This window comes from Alexandromys fortis, unplaced genomic scaffold, assembly GCF_014885135.2.
Source record: "Alexandromys fortis isolate MF-2015 unplaced genomic scaffold, M_Fortis_MF-2015_v1.1 scaffold_94, whole genome shotgun sequence".
Classification (NCBI taxonomy): Eukaryota; Metazoa; Chordata; class Mammalia; order Rodentia; family Cricetidae; genus Alexandromys; species Alexandromys fortis.
In genome coordinates this window covers 135,864-159,389 of record NW_026067979.1, presented here as the reverse complement: position 1 = coordinate 159,389, position 23,526 = coordinate 135,864, and the positions used below count along the sequence as shown (strand labels likewise).

Genomic DNA, 23,526 nt, shown 5'->3' with positions numbered 1-23,526 from the left:
GGGAGGGGGAGTAGGAAGGATTTGCAAGGAGGGGACTGTCTAGAGGGTGGGATTCTGTGGCAGGCTGGTCATGTTCTTCCATTCTCTGTGTTCCCAGCCTGTAGTGTGAAGGGGGATGAGGTAGAGGGGTTTCTGTTGGTACAAGTAGGAGGTGAATCACTCGGAGGTCTGTGAGGAGCGGCTGGTCCTGGCGATGACATAAGTGTTCTACATGGCGGCTCCCCCACAGGCGGTCAAAGTGTTTGTTTTGCTGGTGAAAGGAAGGGCTCATGGGGCCCACGCCATGTTCCTCCTTTAGAGGTTTTCAGTCAGGGAACACATCACATATCTGGAACATAAAACTTAATTAAACATTTAGAAACCTCGACTCCTGCAGATGAGGATGTATTCGTGGAGGAAAGACCTAATGGAAGACGGTGCTAGCCACCCCACAAATAGAAGTGGGTGTTATATTAGGAAGCCAAGGGTGGTACAAACACATCTCCCCAGAGTTCATTAAAAATAGTTCAGACATTCATGCCTCCTGCAGGATTCAGTTCAGGTCCTCATTGGACCAAGGCATGGACCAGCCTGCTCCACACAGTTCTGTTCCTGTGGTTCCCCACAATACAGCTCAGAATTTCTTGGAGATGTTTCTATAAAGACAGAGATGCCATCATCACTGCCGTCATTGTCGCCGTTTTACAGTAATAAAGTAAGGCACTGTGATCCCTTCCTGTAAGTTTGAAATTTTATTGTAAAATTTCTGGTGTGTGGCTGGCAGTGACTCATCCATTGCACCTTAGATTTCAGCCTCGTAAAAGGAACAGGAGCTCAGAAGTTCTGTTTAGCCTCAAGTCCTTTACTTGCGTGGCTGCTTTTTGCCTTACTTCTGTTGATATCCGTAACTACTGAAATCAGGGAAACCTGACCGGTGGGCTGTGTTCAGAATCCATAGTGATTTACACGAAGATTCGGAAACCTCAAAAGCATCCAATTACCCTTTTAAAATGCTGGTGTTCCTGGGGGCTTAAAAAGTATTCCCATCTTAATATTTCTTTCCAAATGCATTCTCTCCCCGACGTCCCTTTCCTAGCCTACCCCTCCAAAGCAAAACTAAAGCGTCTTTCCTTCACGTTGTCCCCCAGGCTCCCGGGACCATTGCGCGCTCTCTGTCCCCCACCACGTGAAAACAAGCTGTGGAGATTTGGGGCAGAATCTAATGATTAAAATAAATGGAAGGACAGACGTGGGGGGAGGGAAGGGCTTTCCACAGAGCAGGACCCGAGATCTCCTCATCCCTGGGGACCACCCTCTGTTTAATGGCTTTTACTTTGAGAATCCCCCAGAGCCGGATGTTTTTACTCTTCCTATTTTCCCACTTTTGGTTTTCTATCTCTTCAAACTTAAACGAGAAAATGATCTGTCCTCATTGACTCTTCTGCCCCAAGTTCGAAGAGTAGATAGATTTTAAAATATTTTCATTTGATGTTACCGTGTGCATACACATGTATGACGTGAACGTTTATGTCGGCATGTATCTGCCACGACACACATATGTAAGTCAGAAGACAGCTGTGTGGGGAGGGGTCATTTCTTGCCTCCAGGGATCAAACTCAGATAGTCAGACTTTTGCTGAGCTATCTGCCCCTGCCCTAGCCCTGTAGGCTGTAGTGTTCTGCTCTGGGTACCACACCCAGTGCAGGCCCCATGGGGATGGCCTTCAAACAGCAACACAGGGATCCCGTGCTGCTGCTAGCTATAACTTGCGAAGATTCTGGCCTTAGGGATTGGATATCCTGGATTTCATTCTTGTCTGCTCAAAGAGCTGCCTCTCATGCCTGGGCTGAGTGACTCAAGCCTACTGTTGCCCCAGGGGCCCACTGGCTATTACTGTAAGGCCGATTTCCTTGGCCAGTGCCCCACCTCCAGGGACCCTATTTATACTTCCAAAGCCCTTGAGTCAGCCTGTTGCCTCACTGTGACACAGATCTTAGCTTCCTGGTTCTCCATCACCTGTGGACCCCTAACATTGCTGGGCAGCTTTTGAGCCTTCCATGTCCCTGCCAGGGCTCTGGTCTTCTGCTTGAAGCTGCAGTGCAGTGTTGTACAGGTGCAGACAGCTCAGCAAGGGCAGTACACTCCGGTGGGTACACATGGCAGGTTTACAGGAGAGCTTAGGATGGAGGCTCAGAAGCTCCAGTCCTCAGGAAAAGGACGAGAGTAGTGGGGACTCTTTCTTTTAAGGGAGCATGTATACACACTGTTTATGCAATAAGGATCTTGCTCACCCTTGCTTGGATTTTTAAGTAATGTATCAGATCATTTCAGAATGCCCTATGCTGTCTATACCCAAAATATAAAATACAACACAGAGATCTAAACATGAAAGAAGAAAATAAAAGTTCTTAGAGGAAAAACTGGTTTTGGAATATTAGTGTAGCCATGAAGAAAGAAATGAGAGAATCATTGATGTCATGAGAAATATTGTCTGTAGAGAATCTCACAGAGGAATTTACAGAAATGAGAGACAAGGTCTCTGGCTCAGGACTGCTCTCCCTGCTGTTGGTGAGGTCTCCTAACTACCTGTCAGGCACCACCGTGTGCTAATTACTGAGGATGCAGTGTCAGCCACAACAGACTTAGGACCATAGTTTCGAGAGAAACCCTGGGTGCACCCTCAGCTTCATCTCGGGTTGGGAATGCTGAAGCGGGGAGGGAAAGCGGGGAGGGGAGGGAATCCAGACGTGTGTGTGCAGGGTGTATTAATGACTGTGGGCTATCATTCGTAATGTTAGTGTTGGAGGCCTACCTTGGTCTTACCGCTCAGACGCTGTGCCTGCAGAATGGGGGAATGCTTTCTAAGCTGCCTACAAAGGCAAATTCTCCCAGGACCAGATGCTTGAAGCTACTCTCTTAACTCCCCTGTGAGTTGAGCTCTGAGAAATTTTACTCAGAGAGGTGGGTTTGTTTTGTAGAGAGGTTGCATAGGTGCAGCTTCAGTTGGGAGAGAATTCCTCAACTCTGCTGGAATGAAGAGAGAGACGGTCACCTGACAGGACAGGAGTTGAGGAGACAGCTCAGGCTGGCCTGAGGTTGGCCCAACATGCACAGGTGCCCATTTTGCACCTGCCTCTGGTGAACTCACCGGGCTGACCTTGAATTCCATCCTGTCAGTGAGGAAAGTTGTAGCCAAAAACTGGGAGGCCTTGCAGGGCCAGCAGAAGGTTTTTGTAAGGCTTTAAGTTTGAAGACCAGGTTCTAGAACTTTGCAAAGCAGAGCAACAGAGATCTATGGGACAGGGCACTCCCAGAAACTCTATTTGTCCAAAATGTTACAATACCAAGGTCCAGCAAATGACTGACCCATAGCATCTGCAGGCAGAGCTCAGGTGTCACCCTGACCTAGCCACACATCTGCTTTATGCCTGCATTTTCTTCTTCTCCTGAGTGTGGCCATAGTTTCTGTGTCCCCTCTGGGGACTGGATCTGAGGGGTCATAACTGCAGCTGCAGGGATGTAGAGCGAGGAAAGATTGCACATGCCGGGGCCTTTGCTCACAATCCTCCTCCTTCCTTGCAGCGGAGCTGGAGTTCGCCCAGGTCCTCATCATCGTCGTGGTGGTCACCGTGATGGTGGTGGTCGTCGTCTGCCTACTGAACCACTACAAAGTCTCCACACGTTCCTTCATCAATCGTCCCAACCAGAGCCGGAGACAAGAAGACGGCCTGCAGCCGGTAAGTGTGAGCCTGGGCCATCTGGAGTGCTCTTGGGCCCCGTTCTGGAGTTGCAAACCCAGGCAGGGTATGGCGAAGGGCTAGAGGGTGGGGGAGCCCACCTGTCAGCTCACTGGAGCCGGTACCGAGTCAGGACAGTGGCCCTTCGAAAGCTGGCCCTGGTCCTCCATCTGTGAAAGTCTCCATTTGTTTATTGGCCATTAGCCCTGATTGGGTTTGCTAGCTGTGGCCCACACGCTCATGCCTTCTCTCTCGTGTCTGGCTTCCTCCACACAGTTCTAGGTTATACATAGATCTGTGCTTGAATTTAGTCCTGGATTGGTCTAGGCTTAAGTGATGTCCTCATCCATCACCAGGTGTGTCTGCAGTTCTTGGGTGTGAGTCAGCTGAAGGAGACAGCGGGAAGACAAGCAATGCCTGCCTTTTTAGATAGATGGAATGAGATGAGCTCTCGGAGGTGGAGGACGCTGCAAGCCATCAAGCCAGGCTCCTCATTTTGGAATTTCTAAACGTTTCTATTTCTTGCCCCCAAACGTCTTTCCTGCTTTTAGTAAAAGAGTATGATGTAAGGCTACGCTGACCCATAACCAAACTTGGGAGGCCAGGGGGTGCTGGGCATGTTCTCAGCATGTTTTATAACCTGCGAGTCTGGTGACTTTTAGCAGGAGACTTGGAGATAGGGCATTTAAGTGAGTTTGAATTCTCAATATCCGTGTAAGACATAGGAGGTATCTAGTATCCATCTTCCCTTCTTTTCTGCGTAGCAGGAGAGCCTACTTTATGGAGTGTCCCTTACTAGGACCAGAGAGATGCCCGGCCACTGCCTGACTTAGGAGAGGCTGTTGCGGGTATGGGGTGTAACCATGGTAATGGGTAGTATGGAATGGCGGCTGTGCCCTTCTCAACAGGGCAGGGTCTTGCTTCAGTGGAACCACAGTTCTGCCCAGGGAACCTAATGGCTTGGTGGTCCTTGTGTGCAAATGCAAGCACATGAGGGAGCAAGAAGGGCATGTCTTTCCGTATGCTGTATACACCTCATGCCTGAAGTACAGGCTGGGGCAGTGATGGTGGACATGACTTGGCCTAACAGTCTCTCTTCCTTTCGGCTTTCTACATTGTCTCTTGCTGCCTTCCTCAGTTTCTCCTGGTCCCCAGTTTTGCCTACTGGCTCCCGTGGGCCTGTTAGATTGACTTCTTTATATACCACAGTGACTTTCTGTGGCTAGTCACCTGGTAGCCACACCATCCACCCCTGACATTACATCGTACAAAAATGGCTCCAATTTTGAAAGAGAGAACAAATTCTTCCAAAGTCCTGAGTTTGAAGAGGACATGGAAAATCTTGTTATGGTGGCCATTTTAGAGCCACACAGGATCTTTGCTTTGCTTTAAAATAAGGGCTGTGGATGCCAGCCACTCCTTGGCAGCTGTGGTACAACTCTCTCACATCGCCATCAACAGTAGGCAACAGCACTCAGGTTTGCACAGATTGCCAGGGATGCTTGGTTCTGGGCGTAAGCTCTACTTCCTAAGTGGACCCAGCATAGTTTCTGGTTCTAAAATATACCCACCTTCCTTTCCTGCCTTGCACTTTGTACTCCAGGAGGCCTCAAATCCTCAGGGTTCCTGTATGGGTGACACAGGTTCTTCCAGTCCCTTGCCTAGTCCCCTTGGACTTGCCTAGACTGCAGGTATCATCAGCTTCCAAGTGCCCGTGTCTCCCCAGGGCCGACCCAGCAGGCATTGCGCTCCCTCACCGTCACTGCCCTTAGGTGTTGCATCGTGGCCACAGGCACCATGGTCATGTATTTACCAAGGGGCAGAGCAGGAAGACTGCTTGAGAGGGGCAAGAAGCTAAGTTCTTGTGTGGTTTCACTTGGGAAGGCGCTTCTTCTTTATCTGGTGGTCTACCCCACACTGGCCTCTCTGGGAATATAGAGAATGTGGGCCAGGGAGTAATGACATGCAGACTGGAAGGACTTCCCTTTCTGGAAACTGGGAAGGTGTCTTTGAGCAGTCCTGCCAGGATGCATATTGAGTAGCAGCAAAGACCATCAGTAGTTCCTGAATGTTGTCCGCTGAGGGTAGTTCTGTTGGTAAGCTGTGTGTAGAGATCTGGGTTTGTCTGCTAAGCTGGAGCTTGTGGAAAGGCATGCCTTTTGTGCCCGTGTTTATGAAGTGGCCATGAGACTAGTGTGGCCTTTCCCTCCCAAGCTACTGAGTAGCTCTTTTTTTTTTTTTTCCTTTTTTCTCTGAATGGTACACAGTTGAGCTCCATCCCTCCCCAGGGTTTATGTATTCTTTCTCTGTTAATCACTGTAGACATTGGCCAGCTCTAGTCCATGCTTCATCAAATTCAAGGTGTATTTCAACACTGTGACCAGGGGTGCTCCGATCTTAGACCATGGTTTGAATTCCTAAGTAGAACTATTAGCATAGCAGTTTTTATTAGAACCAGTTTATGGTTCTAAAAAAGGGAGAAAGTGGAGGAAGAAGAAACAAACCTTCCTGCTCTCCTGTGCATAGCTGAGTTTCTGTCCTTTCTACTCCCCCCTAACTCCTTCGTGAAGTGTTGCTCCCTTCCTAGCGCTGGGGAATCACATCATTCTCAGCCAGGGGATATTCTCTCTATAGAGGCTGGGATGATGGTACAATTGAGGAGGTAGTACTTCAGAGACAGTCTCATCCTTCCACAGTGCACAAGAGACCCCAGGAATCCCCTTAGTGCTCAGTGCCACCCGCCCAAGCATACTGTTAGCAAGGAAGGCCACCATCATCACAAGCACAGTTTCTCTGGCTGCTTTGATGTGTCCATAAGGAGACATAGCTGTTCTGAGACTCTGCATGGTAGACACTTTCCCTAGCCATTTCTTTCTGCCTCTGGACCTCACCAATTCACTGGACCTCATCTTAGCCAAGAGAGCAAAGTGACCAGGAACGAATGTCCAGCTCTCATCCTACCTGACTGAGGTCAAGGCTCCATTACCACCCTTTTGATCCTACTGGGAATGCTTAGGTCTCACCAGCCCCCTGTGTTTATGAAGTGGGCATGAGAACCCGTTGTCTCCTCTTCTTCAAGTGACTGGCCCACTCTTGACACCTTCTAGTCACTTTTCCAGGTTGTCTCCCATGCCCTTTCAAGATGGTAGTCTGTGTTTACCGTCTTCCCCAAAAGAACTTGCAGGAATTGGGCAGTCACGTCACGTCATAGAAGAGAGGATGCTCTGTTCTTGTTCGCATTGCTTGGCCAGCCAGGTTGCCCCTGGATGGGAATATTGATTTGTAGAACTTGGGGCAGAATCCAAGTGAGAATGAATGTATGCATCAACTGTGCCTCTCTGTCAGGTGACTTCAAATTTGTTACCCAAGTCCTGTTCCTTGATCCCGAAGCACTTTTGATTAGCTAGCACCCAAGTCCCAGGCTCATCTCTCCTAGCAGTGTGGGCAAGTGCCTGAGACACTCTGCTACTTGGCAGCATGTAGTTCTGAGCCTGAGTGTTGCAGAGATATTCAATGTTTGGGGTCTTTTGCATACTTAGTACAGATCCACGTGAGGTCCTTAGTGTGGTTGTAATGTTGTGTCCATCTTTAACTGGTTGAGAAAGAGTGAGCCACCTTTCTTCTTATGAGGGGCATTTCGCTTTGATCAAAAGGAAAACTCAGAATGAAATTAGTTCCTTGTTGTAATTAGAGTCAGTTTGACAGCCTAGAGTCAATCATCTGAGAGGGGAGACTGGACCTAGGAACTGCCTAGATCAGATTTGTCTAGGTAGCATTGTCTTGATTATTAATTGATGCAGGAGGGTCCAGCCCAGGGTGGGTGGTACCATTCCTAGGCAGGTGGTCCTGGGTCATGTAAGCACACTAACTGAGCAGGAGAGTAAGGCAGCAGGCATTCCCCCAAGCTTCCAGCTCCTCCTTGAGTTCCTGGCCTAGCTCTTCCCTCAATGATGGATCATGACTTGGAAGTGTAAGGCAAATGAATCCTTTACTTCTCCATGTTGTTTTCGTCAAGGTACCTTTTATCAGAGCAGCAGAAATCAAACTGGAACATGCATAGAACAGGATCTCAGGAGCTTGACTGGCCTTGGGTGCTGGGGACATGCTATGAAAAGACACTTGCCTTCCAGCTGCTGTTGGCCTGCGAGTCCTTCCTCTAGATGGCACAATCTTGAGGGGCTTCACAGAAAGGAGACACGCTACTCCTGCCTCCACTATTACCTCTTCTCATATCACCAACAACCCTGTTCGTTCCGTCTCTGTTTGGGACAATGCAGGTTTGAAGTATGAGGAGGGCTCCGTGTACCTGAGGCCAGTTGCCCTCCCTCTGAGACATGCATGCCAGGGCTGACCAGTGAAAGTCACTGAATGAAAAATAGTACCCCAGGCTACAAGAAAGGAAAAGTACAAGCTCAAATGATGAACAACAGGAGATAGATCTGTGACATAAATCTTTTTGTCTTGGGGCACTCCCAACTTGTTTATAAGTGTCTGGTTTCCATGGGTTAGAGCTTTGAGGACCTTCTAGATTTCTTTTCTTTATCTTAAATTACCAAATAAGGGGAAAATAATAAAAGGGCCTTAGCTATTCCAGACTCAACCCTAAGGATTATTTGCCAGAATGGTCTAGGTCAGTGGTTTTAACCTTCCTAATACTGTGACCCTTAACTATAGTTCCTCATGTTGTGGTGACCCCAACCATAAATTATTATATTTCTGCTTCATAACTGTAATTTTGCTACTGTTATGAACAGTAATATAAATATCTGATATGTAGGATATGCAACCCCTTAAGGGGGTTGCAACCCACAAGTTGAGAACCATTGGTCCAGGCTTTTCCTACTTGGGAGGCCTGAGGCATCCTTTTTGACAACTCTACCCCAGCCAGGTGGGTCCTGCTGACCACATCTGGACAGCCCAGGGGTTTGTGGTCAGTGGGCATGCAGAGGTGGCTGGCTTCAGAGCAGGACTGAGAGGTGAAGAGTTGTACACAGTGTGAACCACAGGAGATAGCAGGTATCGAGCCACTCGTGACTTGGAAAAGCAGAAACTTTGATTTAAAAGTTAAAGAAAGGGTCACGGTAGGCATTTCTTCACTGTCAGCTTCACTATCTTCAATATCAGCTGCTACAGGGACTCAGTCTGTTGTGTGGAGCCAGGCTTCTCCCATTGAGAATACAACCAGCAGCTCGGGAAGGACAATCACTTGTCTGCCAGTCCAGCTTTACAGGAGACCCAAGGCCATTTCGTTTGTCCCCCTGGACGGTGGGAAAGACATCCTCTGTGGTTGTCTCCTCTGTCAATGCAGAAACTTGGGTTCTTCAGACCCCGAGTACCTTGGGGTGCAGCAGGTCTATACCCCAAAGAACTTCAGATGTGACCTGAGGCATGGTCCTTAAGTGCCTGCCGTTTGCCCCTCTGACAAAAGTTGACCCATCTGTTAAGAATTGGGGAATATTATCCCAATTTTAGAATTTACATCTTCTCTAGCAGTTTGGGTCACCCTGGCCTCTTAGGATGGGTCCCAGAACTGAAGCCCCAGGAGATGGGACAATGTACACCTGTGGTTGTAATCCTGTTTTCTTTTTGGATCCTCAGTCCTGTAGGAGTGCTATTGCTAACTATGGGCTTGCAGCATTTGGTAGGTGGTGGGGAGGGCTGTGTTAAAGGTGTTTTTTCAGACATTAAATTTTTATCTATGAGTGCTTGCCTGCATGTATGTATGCCAGTGCATGCCTGGTGGCAATGGAGGGCAGAAGACTATGTGTCAGGTTTCCTGGGACTGGAGTTATAACTGGTCGTGAGCCACCATGTGGGTGCCAGAAACCAAACACTGGTCCTCTGTAGGAGCACCAAGCGCTCTGAACAACTGAGCCATCTCTCCAGGCCCTCAACTCTTATTTGTTTGCAGGATCTCACTCTGTAGCCCAGCTTGGTCTTGAACTCACAACCCCCTGCCTCAGCCTCCAAGCCCTGGGATCATAGGGCGTGAATCCCCAGCCTGGCATGGGAGTTATAAGAAAACATTGTTTAGCACATGGGACTTGAAAGCACAGGGAGAGAATATAAATAAATTAAGCGGGCTCACGTTTCCAGAAAACAAAACACAGCGACAAACAAAAAGTGAGAAATGCCATTGTGACAGTAGAGGCTGCTTCTGCTCATTGAGGAGCGACACGTGTGTCTGAGTGAAGGAAGTGTGGCATGTCCTGTGACTGGGACATGACCTTTAGTCGTCTCTCTGGGACAGGCCCTTCCCCTCCGTGGCTTAAAGTCTGTGACTCAGGAGGTGGCTTGGCTGTGGACTCCCTAGCTCTCTGCAGTCCAGGAGCAGCCTTGGAAGGAAAGGCGGTTGGAGGACGGCAATTCCGGGCGGCATATAACAGCCTCGATCCTGAAAGCATTGGGGCTCAGCAGCCCCCGGCAGCTGTACCTTCCAGGACCTGCTGAAGGTGCCAGGCGCCTTTCTCAGCCTGCTTGTGCCTTTCACATCCCTTTCCTGGCAGCGGCTTTCAGGTGGGCTCCCTACCCACATGGATATCGGAAACCCACAGACCACGCTCTGGTCCCAGGAAGGGTGTAGGGAATGGAGGGCTGGCTACCATATGTTTTCTTCCAAAGGGACTGAAGAAATGTCTGCTTCTTTTCTGGTCTCCCCACTTAAATTGCGTATAGAAAAGTGTTTATAAAATGATGGGAAAAATATTTTCATTAGGGTCTTATTAAATGATGTCATTGTCACAGTGCTGTTTCTGACACGCTGGACTAAAACTAAGTGTGGCAGAGGATTGCCTGGCAGAGTTGATGGGATGGAAGGTGATGTCATGGGGTGGCGTCCCTGTCAGTGTTAGCCTGGCACCTTTGAACCAGATGGAGTTGTCCATACTGACCAGTCACCATTCTCCACTATTCCATAAGACGGGGAAACCACATCTCTTAAGTGCCGAGCAGACAGTCGGAGCGGGGCGGTGTTTATCCTGAGACTCTCAACACTGACTTCCTGTTGCCAGTTACACTGTCTGCCTCCCTGCCTTGGCAGGAAGAGCTTCAGCTGTCAGGTGGTCACTGAAAGGGTTTTACCCTTTGATATATCTGTCTGAAGCCCTAGGAAACTGATTAATCAGAATGTACCCATCCCTCCAAAGATGAGAAGAAGCAGAATCTGAGGAGGATGCAGCCAATTCCTGTCTGAAGCAGCATACGTGGACAGTTTTAAGAGCCACGTTTATCTGTAAAGTCACGTGACCCCCAGGGTCCTCTGTATGTCGCCACTGCTCAGAATTTAGAAGTATCTTGAGGGCTCACAGGTACTTGGTTTTCTTATCAAGGAACACTTTTTTCTTCTTCTTCATGATGTCAAGTCTTCATTTTTCTATTTATTTCCTGAAGATAGGTTTGAGCTTGGGTATCATCCAAAATCCATTTAGGATCAAGTCCTGCGGATGATTGAGTGATGTGGCGGTAGAATACCAGGCTGGTGCAGGCGAGGTGACTCTGGATGGATGCTATCCAGCTTACACACTGAGCAACTCCAAGTAGAACACAGGTTGGTGCAGGCCAGGTGACTCTGGAAAAGATGGATGCTACCTAGCTTACACACTGAGCAGCACCAGGATCAGAAAGGACCACAGTAAACTGATGCTGCTTCTGGAAGGCGGTGTAGACAACAGCACCTCAGCTGCATCCTTAAAACTCCCACGCTGAGGGGCTGGAGAAATGGCTCAGTGGTGACTTGGTGCTGCTCAGAGGACCCAAGTTCTATTCCCAGGAGTCATGTTGGGTGACTCCAAACCACCTGTAACTCTAACTCCTGGGGATCCAATGCCCCTCTCTGGTATCTGCCTACCTGCATCCATAAGGCCTATACCTCCCCCAACACATATATACATAAATAAAAGTAAAAATAAATCCAGTGATGAGAATGTATGCACGGCGAATTCTAGACCAACCCAAGTTCCACACTGAGACTCTTTCTTTGAAAAATTAAAAATCCTCTTTTCACATAACAAAAGATGCTTGTAAATACAATCATCTTTAGACTCCAGGGACATAGTTTGATAATGGTTTGTACTGGTGCAAAATATTTGTAAAAATAACATGCTAAAATAATTTATGAACATTTAAAAATTTACATATTATTATCATATGCCACGGCACATGTGTGGAGGTCAGCGAACAATTCTCAGGACTTGGTTCTCCTGCCACCGTGTTTCAGGGGTAGATCTTAGATCCTCAGACATGCACAGCAAACTCTTTTAACCACCGAGCCAATGCAGGTCCCCAAAATGTCATCAACAGCACTTTAGTAACCTTTGAAGAGTATAAGTCATTAGCATTAATCAAATGGTAATCTTTCTCTTGGTATGACTATAATAAGAGTTTCAAAGTTTTCCGAATCACTCTGAAATTCTAGGTGGCCTCTGCTGAAGAGCCACCTTTCCATGGCTAGTTTCTGGGCAGAAGTTAACCCCGTGCCAGCTTTTCCGAGGCATGAGTCAACCATCTCTCTCTATGCAAAGAAAAGTCTGGAGCTGGTAGCAGGATGGTGACAGCCAAGACTGCAAAGTCTGCCAGTCCTCTAAGCTTTCTTAGTTCTTGGCTGGCTTTTATTGGAGTGCAGTGGTTCGCCCCACCTCCCGCTACTCCCCCCCCCCCCTACACCACCACACCTTCTTCAGGCCTCTCTCAGCTGGGGAAGCACCTGGGGGCTGCTTCTCTCAATGTGCACTGCACTATTCTACAAATGGAAAGGATTCCAAGTCTCCCCTTCCCAGCAGGTCTTCCTGGAAGATTTGCCTGCCTCTTAAGGGATGTGTCCTAGATTGAGCAGAGTTAGGAGTCTTAAGAAGTCTGATGATAGATTTCCACGGAGGAATGAAAGAGGAAGTGTGTGCGGCAGGTGGATGTGTGGCCCTGTAGCGGGACTGGCTTGATTTCTGAGCTGATACTGCCCCCTAGTGTAGAAAAGCTAGTACATTAGTATCTGGATGGTAGAAAAGTATACGAAAAAGGCAAGGAAGAGAGTTTCTTATCAGAAAGATGTTGCGGGACATCTGAAAACCACTTCGACCTCTGCTTTGAAATTCTCCCCATGGAACAAATACGAAAATAGACGTGCAATGATTTGATGCCATGAGACACTCGATCACTGACAGAAGCCAGAATGCCAAGCAGTGGTCTCATTGGTGATTCCCATTGCTCTCTGTTGTGCTAAGGAGAGTTTAACACAAGCTTTGAGAATGTCCTCACACGTAGTCACAGAACCCAACCGGCAGGCTCTGGCCCACAGCTGTCAGCAAGTTGTAATTGCAGACTGCCTTCTCTTAATTTAAAACATTATCCAAGATATATAGAAATAAAGGGGATTGCAAGGGACAACAGATAACCATATATTAGCAATTGATAAAGTAGGCCAATGGTTAGAAACACGTTACTAAAACTGACTTGTGAAGAAATAGAAATCTGAACATACCTTTAACTATAGTAAAGGGATTGAGCAGATGAGTAAAACAACTCCCTATTATGTTTGCTTATTGTATTTTGAGTCTTTGATCCCTATCTAGAGGCACTGTTTCAAAAGGCTGTAAAATCCTTAGGAGGTGAGATCTAGATTGAAAAAGCGGGTTGTTAGGAGTTTTCCTTGAATGTTAGTAGCCTAGACCTGTTTCTGGCACTCACACAAGGCGCGAACCTGGAGGCAGAAGATGATGCAGAGACCATGGAGGGAGCTGTTTCCCGCTTCTTCCTCATGGCTTACTCTGCCTGCTTTTCATAGCATCGGGAGTTGGCCCCACCCACAATGGGCTGGGCCCGCCCACATCTGTCACTAATTATGAAATGCCCTATAGGCTTGCCTACAGCCTGGTCTTATGGAGGTGTTTTCTCTGTTGAGGGTTCTCTCAGATGACTCTAGCTTGTGTCAAGTTGACACAATACTAGTCGGCACAGGTTCTCAGTGGGAAAGGATAAAGAAAGATCACTTGTTAGCAGGTGACATGGTCTTAGGAGCCTACCAAGACAAAGAGGAATAAGAGCCAGCAAAGTAGCAAAGCTACGAAATTGGTGCTCAGAAGTCAGCTGTGTTTCTTTAAACTAGCAACGGATAGTCTGACTTTATAAGGAATTTTAAAAAGCATTTCAATTTACAATAGACTTAAAAATAGTTCAAAGTAAAATTAACAGGAGACTAAAGATTTATTCATCAGAAACCATAAAATACTGCCGAAAATTTAAAGACACAAAGTGGAAAGACATCCTATGCACATGAATAAAATATTGATGTCTTAATATTTTAGAAAGTCATTGCTGTCCACAGAAATCTACAAACCAGTGATGTTTTTTGCAGATTTTTTTTTAAAATCCATCTGACAACATCTAAGATTTCACTGGGTACCCTCAATAGCCAAAATGACTTCAAAGGAGAACAATAAATTCAGGAGGTAGTCTCATAATTCTTGATCTCAAAAATTAATGCGAAGCCAACAGTAATTAAAACAGTGTGATATTAGCATACAGGGTGGTGATATATGAACAGTGGAATACGTTAGGCAGCTCTGAAATAAACCTTCCCAAAGATGGTCAGAAGATTGTCAACATTAATGGCAAAAGCACTCAGTTGGAAAAGAACAGGCTTTTCCAAACTGGTGTTGGGCGCTGGATCTCTCCATGCAGAAGAACAGTAATGGATCCTAATCTTACAGTACATCTAAAATTTAAAATGGATTGATTGATTGATTGACTTAGGTTTTTTTGAGACAGGGTTTCTCTGTAGCTTTGGAGCCTGTTCTGGAACTAGCTCTTGTAGACCAGGCTGGTCTCGAACTCACAGAGATCTGCCTGCCTCTGCCTCCCAAGTGCTGGGATTAAAGGTGTGCTGGATTTAATTTTTAAAATTTATTTATTTTACATCCTGACTGCCGTTTCCCCTTTTTCTCCTCCCAGTCCCCCCTCAGACATCTCCCCTCTGCAAGTCCCCATCCTCTCCTCCTCTGTTTCTATTCAGAAAAGGGCAGACCTCCCAAGGACATCAACAAAATATGACATGTCAAGTTGCAGTAAGACTAAGCCCTCCCCCCCCCCCGTATTAAAACTGGGCAAGGCAATGAAATATGAGGAATAGGGTCCCAGAAGCCAGCAAAAGAGTCAAAGATAGAAATTCTGGGGGAAATGAAGCCACTGGGAATAATCATTGCCGTTGAGACAGTGTGAACCCCTCATGCCTGGGTCCTTGATGGTGCAGTTCAATGATTGGAGCTGGACACTAAGGACTGTGGGAGAGAACAGTGACAGGGGGATGGCAGGATGTGAGAGCATCTCAGAATACCAGTAGACTTGCTTTCTGGTGGCCGGTGTTAGTCACCGGTCGGTCAACAAGCAGGAGCCTGAGAGCTGCCGCCACCGTTCTGCAGTGCTGGGAGGGGATCAGTCATGCCATTTGGTTTAAGATGGTCCTTCACCTGTTGCCCGGCACGGACTGTAGTGGTTCATTACATAATTTTATAGTCAGACCCTTATGCCGACACTTCCTCCGAGCAGCTGGGGCAGCTGATATTTTTGCTACAGAGTTCATGATGTCCTGCGAGTATCTTAGGAACGGGTTGTATGTATTGTACAAAACAATGTGTTTAGCAACAAAGCGAGTATTTTTATGAGAATGCCGGCCACAGTGTGGGCTTGCACCAGAGGGCCTGGGTGTTTCATTGTGGACTTTACATAGTTTGGGGAAAGTCAGTCATCTCCAGAGGTCCAATATACATATTCCTAGAGGTTCAAAAATGTAGGATCTTTCTGTGGCATTAACAATGTTCATGGCCCAGGAGACCCTTGTAAATAGCCAATAATCTGAACTTAAAAGGCATATCACCATAGAGTGCTTTGTAAACACATTTATGGTGTGGGGGAATGGCTGCCCCAGTAATGTAGTTATTTGTTTATTACCTTGATAGTCTAACCTGTTCTTAAATTTTTCATTTGTAAGTCAGGCAGTGGTGGCAAATGTCTTTAATTTCAGCACTTGGGAGACAGAGGCAGGCAGATCTCTGAGTTCGAGGCCAGCCTGGTCTACAGAGCGAGTTCTAGGACAGCCAGGGCTGTTACACAGAGAAACCCTGTCCAGAAAAACAAAAGCAATTTTTTCAGTTATGTATGTATGTTTATATGAATGTATGCATGCATATAGGTTTGTTTGTGTGCCCTGGTGCATACGTGGAGGTCAGAGAATAACGTTCAGGGATCACCTCTCTCTTGGCTACCATTTGGATGTTGGGGACCAGACTTTAGGTCCTTGAGATTGACAGAAAATACTGTGCTATTTTGCTGGCCTTGGCCAAACATTTCTTGAAAAGATCCCTCCTAGTTATCACATTGTACCTGTGAATATTCAGGCTGGAGAAAAAACTCAATAGAAGACTTTGGAAGATCATCCAGGCTTTGGAAATTGTAATTAATGTTGAGAGGTGTCCTGGATGTGGGTAGTGTCTCTGTGACAACCATAGACTTCAGGCTGTGGTGCTGAGGGGGTGGTGGCACTTGGTCCTGGAGGGCCATGATGATGCATTCCTCTGGGGAGGTCTCAGTTTTTCTAGCCCAGGGACGCTCCAGGCGTAGACACCTACTGAGTATAGTGTGACGGTCCTTTGAAGCACATGGTTATGTGAGCAGGTATTTGACTTCAGCTCCATTATGTCCAGGAGCTAAGCCTTCTAATTTTTCTCTTGGGTCCTAACCTTTCACTTTAGATGTGAGGCCTGCAAGGGGATCAGAGATTTCCTGTTCCATGCTTTAGATAAGTCAGCCATTGTCCAAAATGCAAAGCGATTCTTGTTTTAAAAACTTGGGTGTGAAGTTTTTTTGGGCAAATGCTGTTGTTCTATGAGACAAATGATTTTCTTATCTCTTGTTCCTCACTTTTTCTCCTCCCCACCTCCAGGAAGGGTGTCTGTGGCCTTCTGACAGCTCCGTGCAGCGGCCAGGGGCTTCAGAGGTAAGGTGGAGGCTGTGGGAGAAGCCATGGCCTCAGCCTTGGATTTGAAATCAACCTTAGGATGAAGTCATTGTTTGGTTAAAAGGGGGAAAGGAGGGATTTCCCCTTAGAACCATGTGTCTACGCTCTATGCAGAGAATAGGTTGAAAATGGCTGAACATTGAATTATCTTAGAACCACCAGCTAGACTTTGCAAGTGTAGGCATAGTTTGTACATGCCAAGCAGCATGGATTCTTCTCACATGCCAAATTTAATAATAAAACATTTGAGGCAGGGTCTCAGCATGTAGCCCTGGCTGGCCTGGAACTTGCTGTGTGAATTAGGCCAGCCTTGAACTTAAAGATCCACCAGCTTCTGCCTCCCAAGCTTGGGCTAAAGGCATGTCCCATAATTCTCATCGATTATCCAAATTTTTAAAGTGTTTCAATATAAATGTAAAAATAACAAAACGTAGGTGTACAAAGGTCATGGAACAATCAAATGTGTGGGGCCCAATGTAGGTGTTTGCTGTCAGACTAAATCAAGTTCTCTCAGAACTTTTCTCACTATCTGCCTGTAGAAAAATAAAGAAATCGTAGTGGTCTCCTTCTGGCCACACAGACTCCATGTTGGTCTTTCTTAATGTAACTAAATATCTATATGCTAGAGGTTAGCAATAAAATGCAGACAGAAGATAGGTTTATTTAACATATGCCTAGCTCATAGCATTGAGTAGAGTTGGGCTTAGAATAAACTTTAGGAGTAAGACATTGTCTAAATTTTATTAAGAGGATCAACAGAATTCTAACCTAGAATCATTCAATTGGAGTTTTCATGTTGCCACAATTTTACCACTACATTGTTCTTGTCATTCTAGTCAAGTTTTATATTTGATTATAGAACAAATAAAACTCATTTGTTCATAACTTTGTCATGTATTGAAATTTTAAGATAGTATGCTTTGCCTTTAAGTACAAAGTATGGTTTGATACCCATCAGTGGTTATATGTATATACATTAATATATTAATCTACAATGTAGCTGTACACATGCGTATAACATTTTTCTTCTAGGAGATAATTGGGATAAAGGGAGATTTATTTATATAATGAACTTTTGCCTTAACATTAGAAGTAATGGGCTTTATTATGTCATTTTCATACTTGATGTGTCTACTTTATTCATATTTGGTTCCCTCCCCACTGTCTTCTCTTCTTCTCCTCTCTGACTGGTTCCCTTCCTCCCCCCAGTAGCCTCTTCTATTCTTATCACATATATTCTACAACCCTCCATTTCACTTCCACTAAGATTTTTCTAGTGTTCCCTATATAATTTCATAACTCATGTTTCCTTTATAACTTCATAACTCCTCTTCCCTAGTCCCCCTCATTGTAAACTAGGTTCTTCATATAAGAACAAAACATGAAATTTCTGAGTTTGGTTTATTTTACCTCACAATGATTTCAGTTCCATTCATTTTCCTGCATACATCACAATTCCATTTTTCTTTACCTGTTCAATATGTTTAATCCATTCATCTGTTGATGGATATCTAGGCTGGCTTTTATTCCCTGGATATTGTGAATGAGATAACAATATGGATGTGTAAGTATTTCCTTGGTGTGTTTCCCTGGAGTACTTGGTACATGTTTGTAAGATTGTATAGCTGGGAACTTTGGTAGTTCTGGTTCTTCCATACCCATATCCACAAGTCCTGTCTTGTGGAGCAGGCCTTAAATTCAATCAGCAAGTAATTGGCTATCCTTGTGACATCCATGCTTACTTGCTCTTGTAACTCTCAGGGTTCATAGGTGGGTAAGATGGAATTGTTTGCATTTTCCCAGTGGCTAGAGATGTTGAACATTTTAAAAGGCCTCTCAGCGATTTGCTTTCCTTCCTTTGAGAATTCTATTTGGTTCTGTGCCCCAGTTTTAATGGGGGTGTTTGTTTCAAGACTGTCAGATGTCCAGCTGGTAAAGACGTCCTCCCCCTTCTGCAAGCTGTCTCTTTGTTCCTATGGTAGTGGCCCTTTCCTGTGCAGCTTTTTCGTGCCATTTGCCAACAGTTGGTCTGCACTACTGGGGTCCTGTCAGAAGATTCTTTCCTGGGCCTACGATTTGAAACATAGTTTCTACTCTGGTCACTAGCGGTTTCAGGGTATCAAGTGCTATGCTGAGGTCCTTGGTCCATTGGGAGTTGAGTTTGGTGCAGGGTAAATGATAAGGGTCAACTTTAACCCTTCTCCGTGGAGCTCTCCAGTTCCATCAGTATCAGTTGTTGAAGATACGGTCTTTCTCACAGTGTACCCGGATGGCCTTCCTGTCTAAACTCAGGTGGCTGTGGGAGTGCAGGCTTAATTGGGGTCTTCAGTCTGTGCTGTCAGTGTGTCTGTTTCTATGTTGGTACAATGCTATTTTCTGTAGTATAACTTCACATCTGGGCTGGGGATAACCTCTGCAGTTTTCATCGCTCAGGATTATTTTCGCTATCCGTATCTTCAAGCACTAATGTCCTCTTTTCCACTTGATCATTCAGTTGGCCAGGCTTTCCACGGAGCTTTTTATTTGGCTTATTAAATTTTCCGTTTCACATTCTATTTCAGTTGGGCATTCAGAAGTGCTCTTTACTGAATTGTTCTTTCATATCCTGATTTTTTTTCCTTGTCTCAGTCAGCAGATTGTGTTTTTGTGGTCTTCATTCTGGCTTTTATGCATATCCTCTTTGAGTCAGGCTTGAGCATGTTTATAATTAATATTTTGAAACCATTAAATTGCCTGTCCAAGGGGAGATAACTATAGGAGTCCTTGTTTTTGGAGGAGACATTCTGTCTTGTTTATTTCTGGTATTTGTGCTTTGCAATGGGCTTTAGGTACCTGAAGTTAGGTCATGTTTTTCTTTTGTTGTTGTTTTTTGCTTTGTTTTTGTGGTTTTTGGTATGGCTATTGCCCTACCTTTGCTGAGTAGACATTTGGATCTATGTTTGCTATTACCTCAAACTGTCAGATTATGGAACAGCTGGTGTTTCAAGTTCAGTCTTGGAGCTACTAGGTGGTGGTGCGTGAATGGGGTCCCAGATCACCTGAGGCTAGGGCTATGGCTTGCTTCTGAGTACAGAAACTAACTTTCTATAGAGTTAGAATGTTCTCACTGCAGCAGGTTCCCAGAAATATGTGGAAGGTTCAGTCAGTTCTGCTGGTGGTCCTAGGTAAAGGATTGGGGTCACTGTGACATGAAATCAGCTTGGTCTTGTTGATGTGTTCTTGAATTTGGTTTGTCAGAATTTTGTTGAGAATTCTTCGCTCTATGTTCATCAGGGAAACTATTCTGTAGTTTTCTTTCTGTTGTGCCCTTACACACTTTTGTTATTAGGGTATTCGTTGCCTTTGTAGGATGAGCTTGGTAATGTTCCTTTCTTTTCTATTTTATGGCACAGTTTTAGAAGCACTGATGTTGGCTTTTCTTTGAAGGTTTGGTAGGAGCTGATAATAAGCCCATCTGGTCCTCGGCTTGTCTTTGTTGGGAGACATTTTGTTACTGCTTCAATCTCATTGGTTGTTATGTCTGTTTTTTTTATCTTCTTGACTTAATTTTGTACATCATATTATATGTCTATAAATTTAACTATTTTTCTTAAATTCCCCAAGAATAGAAGTTCTCAAATTAATTTTAATGATTCTCAATATTTTACTGAAATCTGTAGTAATTTGTCCTATTTCATTCTAATTTTATTTGTGTCTTATTTTTGTTTAGGTAAATTTAGTGAAGGTTTATCCATCTTGTTTTTGTTATTGTTCTTAAACCACTCTTCATTTTACTGATTCTACATATTTTTTTCTTTTCATTGCCATTTCATTAGTTTTTGTTATACTGTCTTGGGGTTTGCATTGTTCTAATTTTTCAAGAACTTGAAACACTTCATTGGGTTATTTGAGTTTCTTTTATTTGTTAATGTAAGCACTCACAGTTATGGCATTTCCACCGAGAACTGCCTCTCTATATCCCAGATGTAAAAGTTAACTTTTGCTTTCATTTTCAAATGATTTTCAGAGCTTTAAATTTGTCTTCTTGATTTTTTTTTTTAAAGGGCCGATTGGTCATTCAAGAGTATGTTGTTTAGGACTTGGGATGTGGCTCAGTCAGTAGAGGGCTTGCCTAGCAGTCACTCTGGCTTTGGTTCTCAGCAGTGAGTAATCCAGGTATCCTCAGCTGTAATCTCAGTGCTCAGAGGCAGAGTGAGAGCAAAGTCAGAACTATAAGGCTGCATCGTGAACTTGACCCTTGATGGCCAGCCTGCAGAGGCAGGGAAGAAGAGATGGGAAGGGAGGGAGGAGAGGGTAAGAAGAAAGGAAGAGAGAAAGGAGAGGGATTTTTATGTGCTTGTGTGGGTTTTGTTTTTCTTACTGTTGTTTTCTATTTTCATTGCACTATTATCTAATAAGAAACAAATTCTTTCAACTTTTTAGTGTTTGTAGCCTCCACTGTGGTCTTTTTAGAGATTTCATAGACTCCTGAGAAAAGCGTGTATTCTGCTTCTGTTGCACGAACTATTTTGTATTATCTGTTAAATTCATCTGACTCGTGGTGTGCTTTAACACTGAGTCTTCTTTGTTGATACTCATCTTAGATGATCTATCCAGGGATGGAGTGGGTTATTGAAATCATTCAACACTGTATCATCTATGACTTTCTTGTTTTGTTTTATGAAATTAGGGGACCCCCTGTTTTGTCATATATATTTATGCTTATAATATCTTCTTGATTAATAATTCCACATTACACATTATTAATCTTTATCTCTTCTAATTTTGATTGGAAATCTGCTTTGTCATATCAGAATAGCCACACCAGCTTTTGATTTTCATTTGCATGTTAAATTGACTTCAGCTCTTTCTCGGTCTGTGGGTGTCTTTATCATTGAGGTGTGTTTCTTAGAGACAAGAGAAGTTTTGGTATATAGATTTTATCTAGTCATCCAGTCTGTATCTCTTTATTAGGTTAGTTGATGCCATTTACATTTAAGGTTATTATTAGGAGATATTTGCTAATCCCTCTACCACTTTTGTTAGTTGTTAGTCTAGCTGGTTATTGTTGGTTCTCCCTTGTTTACCTATTTCTCTCATGAGTTTATTCTTTCCTGTGGTTTCTTCCCCCTCTGCACATAGCATTCCTTTTAAGTCTCCTCTGTGGTTTTGGCTTAAAGATCAGAACTGCTTTGGTTTGTGCTTGCCTTGAGATGTACTTACTTCTCTGGCAACCTTAAAACAGCTCTAGATATATCAACCAGCAATTCTTTACTTTCAGGGATTGAAATATATCATCCATGCTCTCTTGGCTTGTAGGGTTGCTGGAGAGGTCTGATGTTAGTCTGATGCTCCTGCCTTTGTAGGTGAGTTCTTATTTTTCCCATACAGCATTTAATTGTTTCTTTGCCTTGTGTTTGCTGTAAAATGCCCTGGAGTTCTTCTCTGGTCATGTCTGTTTTGAGTTTTTAATGCCTGTTATTGCATGTCTGTCTCTTTCTCTAGATTTGGGACAATCTGTTTCTTTGAATACCCATACCCCAAGCCTTTAGTGTTTATCTCAATGCTTTTTTGTTGTTGTTTTCTATTCTGGGGATTCTTGATTGTGTCCCAAAGTTCTTAGCCATTACCATTCTTGTTCATTTTTTTTCTGTTTATGTTTAAATGTAGTGTTTTGTCAACCTTGCTCTGTATCTTTTTTTTTTTCCTTTTTGGCTTGGGTGAGTTTATTGAAGATTTCTATTGTATTTTTTACTTGATTCCTTGGATTTTGTACTTTCATCATTTGTAGGGTTTTTTTTCTCTCCAAATCTCAGCTTTCTTGATGAAGTTTTCTTCTATGTTGACCTTTCTTTCTTTCTTTCTTTCTTTCTTTCTTTCTTTCTTCCTTCCTTCCTTCCTTCCTTCCTTCCTTCCTTCCTTCCTTCCTTCCTTCCTTCCTTTCTTTCTTTTCTCCTTCCTTCTTTTTTAAAACCATATATTCCTATTTTCTTGTCCACTTTGCTGACTTCTCCCTCTCTGTGCTTTCTTTTCCAGGTTTTGGAATGAATTATCTTCTTGTGTTCTCTCTTACCCAAAACAAAACAAAACAAAACAAAACAAAAACCCAAAAAACCCTCAATCTTCATTTGGCATTTTATCAGTTTCCAAACCTTTGAGTTCAGCAGTTGCTAAATTAGTCTTCTGTGGAATCATGCAGCCTTTTCATGGTTTTGCAGCTGTGCCTTTTTATGTTTTTTTTTTTCTTATTTGTGTGTGTGTTTTTTCTTTGCAGTGTGCACATCCTGTTGGTTTGGATATCACTTCCATTGTAGGGGTGTTATTTTATCCAGCAACTTATTCTTGAGAGCTCAATTCCCAGCACCACACAGAAAAATAAAACTGTTGTAACAGTAGAAACAACATACCATATATGATACGGAAATACTCTTAACATTAATGACAGCTCACCAATATATCACCAAGTAGACCATATATAAGCTAGTTGTGGTATGCAGCTTTTAATCCCAGCACTTGGGAGGCAGAGGCAGGTGGATCTCTGTGAGTTTGAGGCTAGTCTGGCCTATAGAGTGAGTTCCAGGACTGTCAGGGTTATGAAGAGAGACCCTGTCTAAGAACACACACACACACACACACACACACACACACACACACACACACACGCACGATCGTGAAGCTGAAAGTAGCAAAACCATGGTAGACAGTGCTATAGGTTTAACGCTACCGAGTGGGTAAGTAGTAATGAAGTGGAGGAGAGGGACAGGCAGAGGATAGAGCCAGAGGCAGCAAGATCAAATAAAAGGTCACGAAGATGAGAGTGGAGGGAAA

General features: G+C 44.5%; 1 protein-coding gene across 18 annotated transcripts in view; it reads left to right on the top strand.

Annotated features, from left to right (window-relative positions):
• Ldlrad4 (low density lipoprotein receptor class A domain containing 4) overlaps nt 1-23,526 on the top strand; it is a 315,823-nt gene that overhangs the window by 277,581 nt on the left and 14,716 nt on the right. For 16 of the 18 annotated variants that reach the window (XM_050157940.1, XM_050157946.1, XM_050157941.1 and 13 more), the window contains 2 exons: nt 3,562-3,716; nt 16,645-16,698. In XM_050157940.1, coding sequence (XP_050013897.1) covers nt 3,562-3,716; nt 16,645-16,698 — 209 coding nt within the window. The remainder of the gene's footprint in view (nt 1-3,561; nt 3,717-16,644; nt 16,699-23,526) is intronic. The other 2 variants (XM_050157950.1, XM_050157952.1) reach the window with 1 other exon arrangement.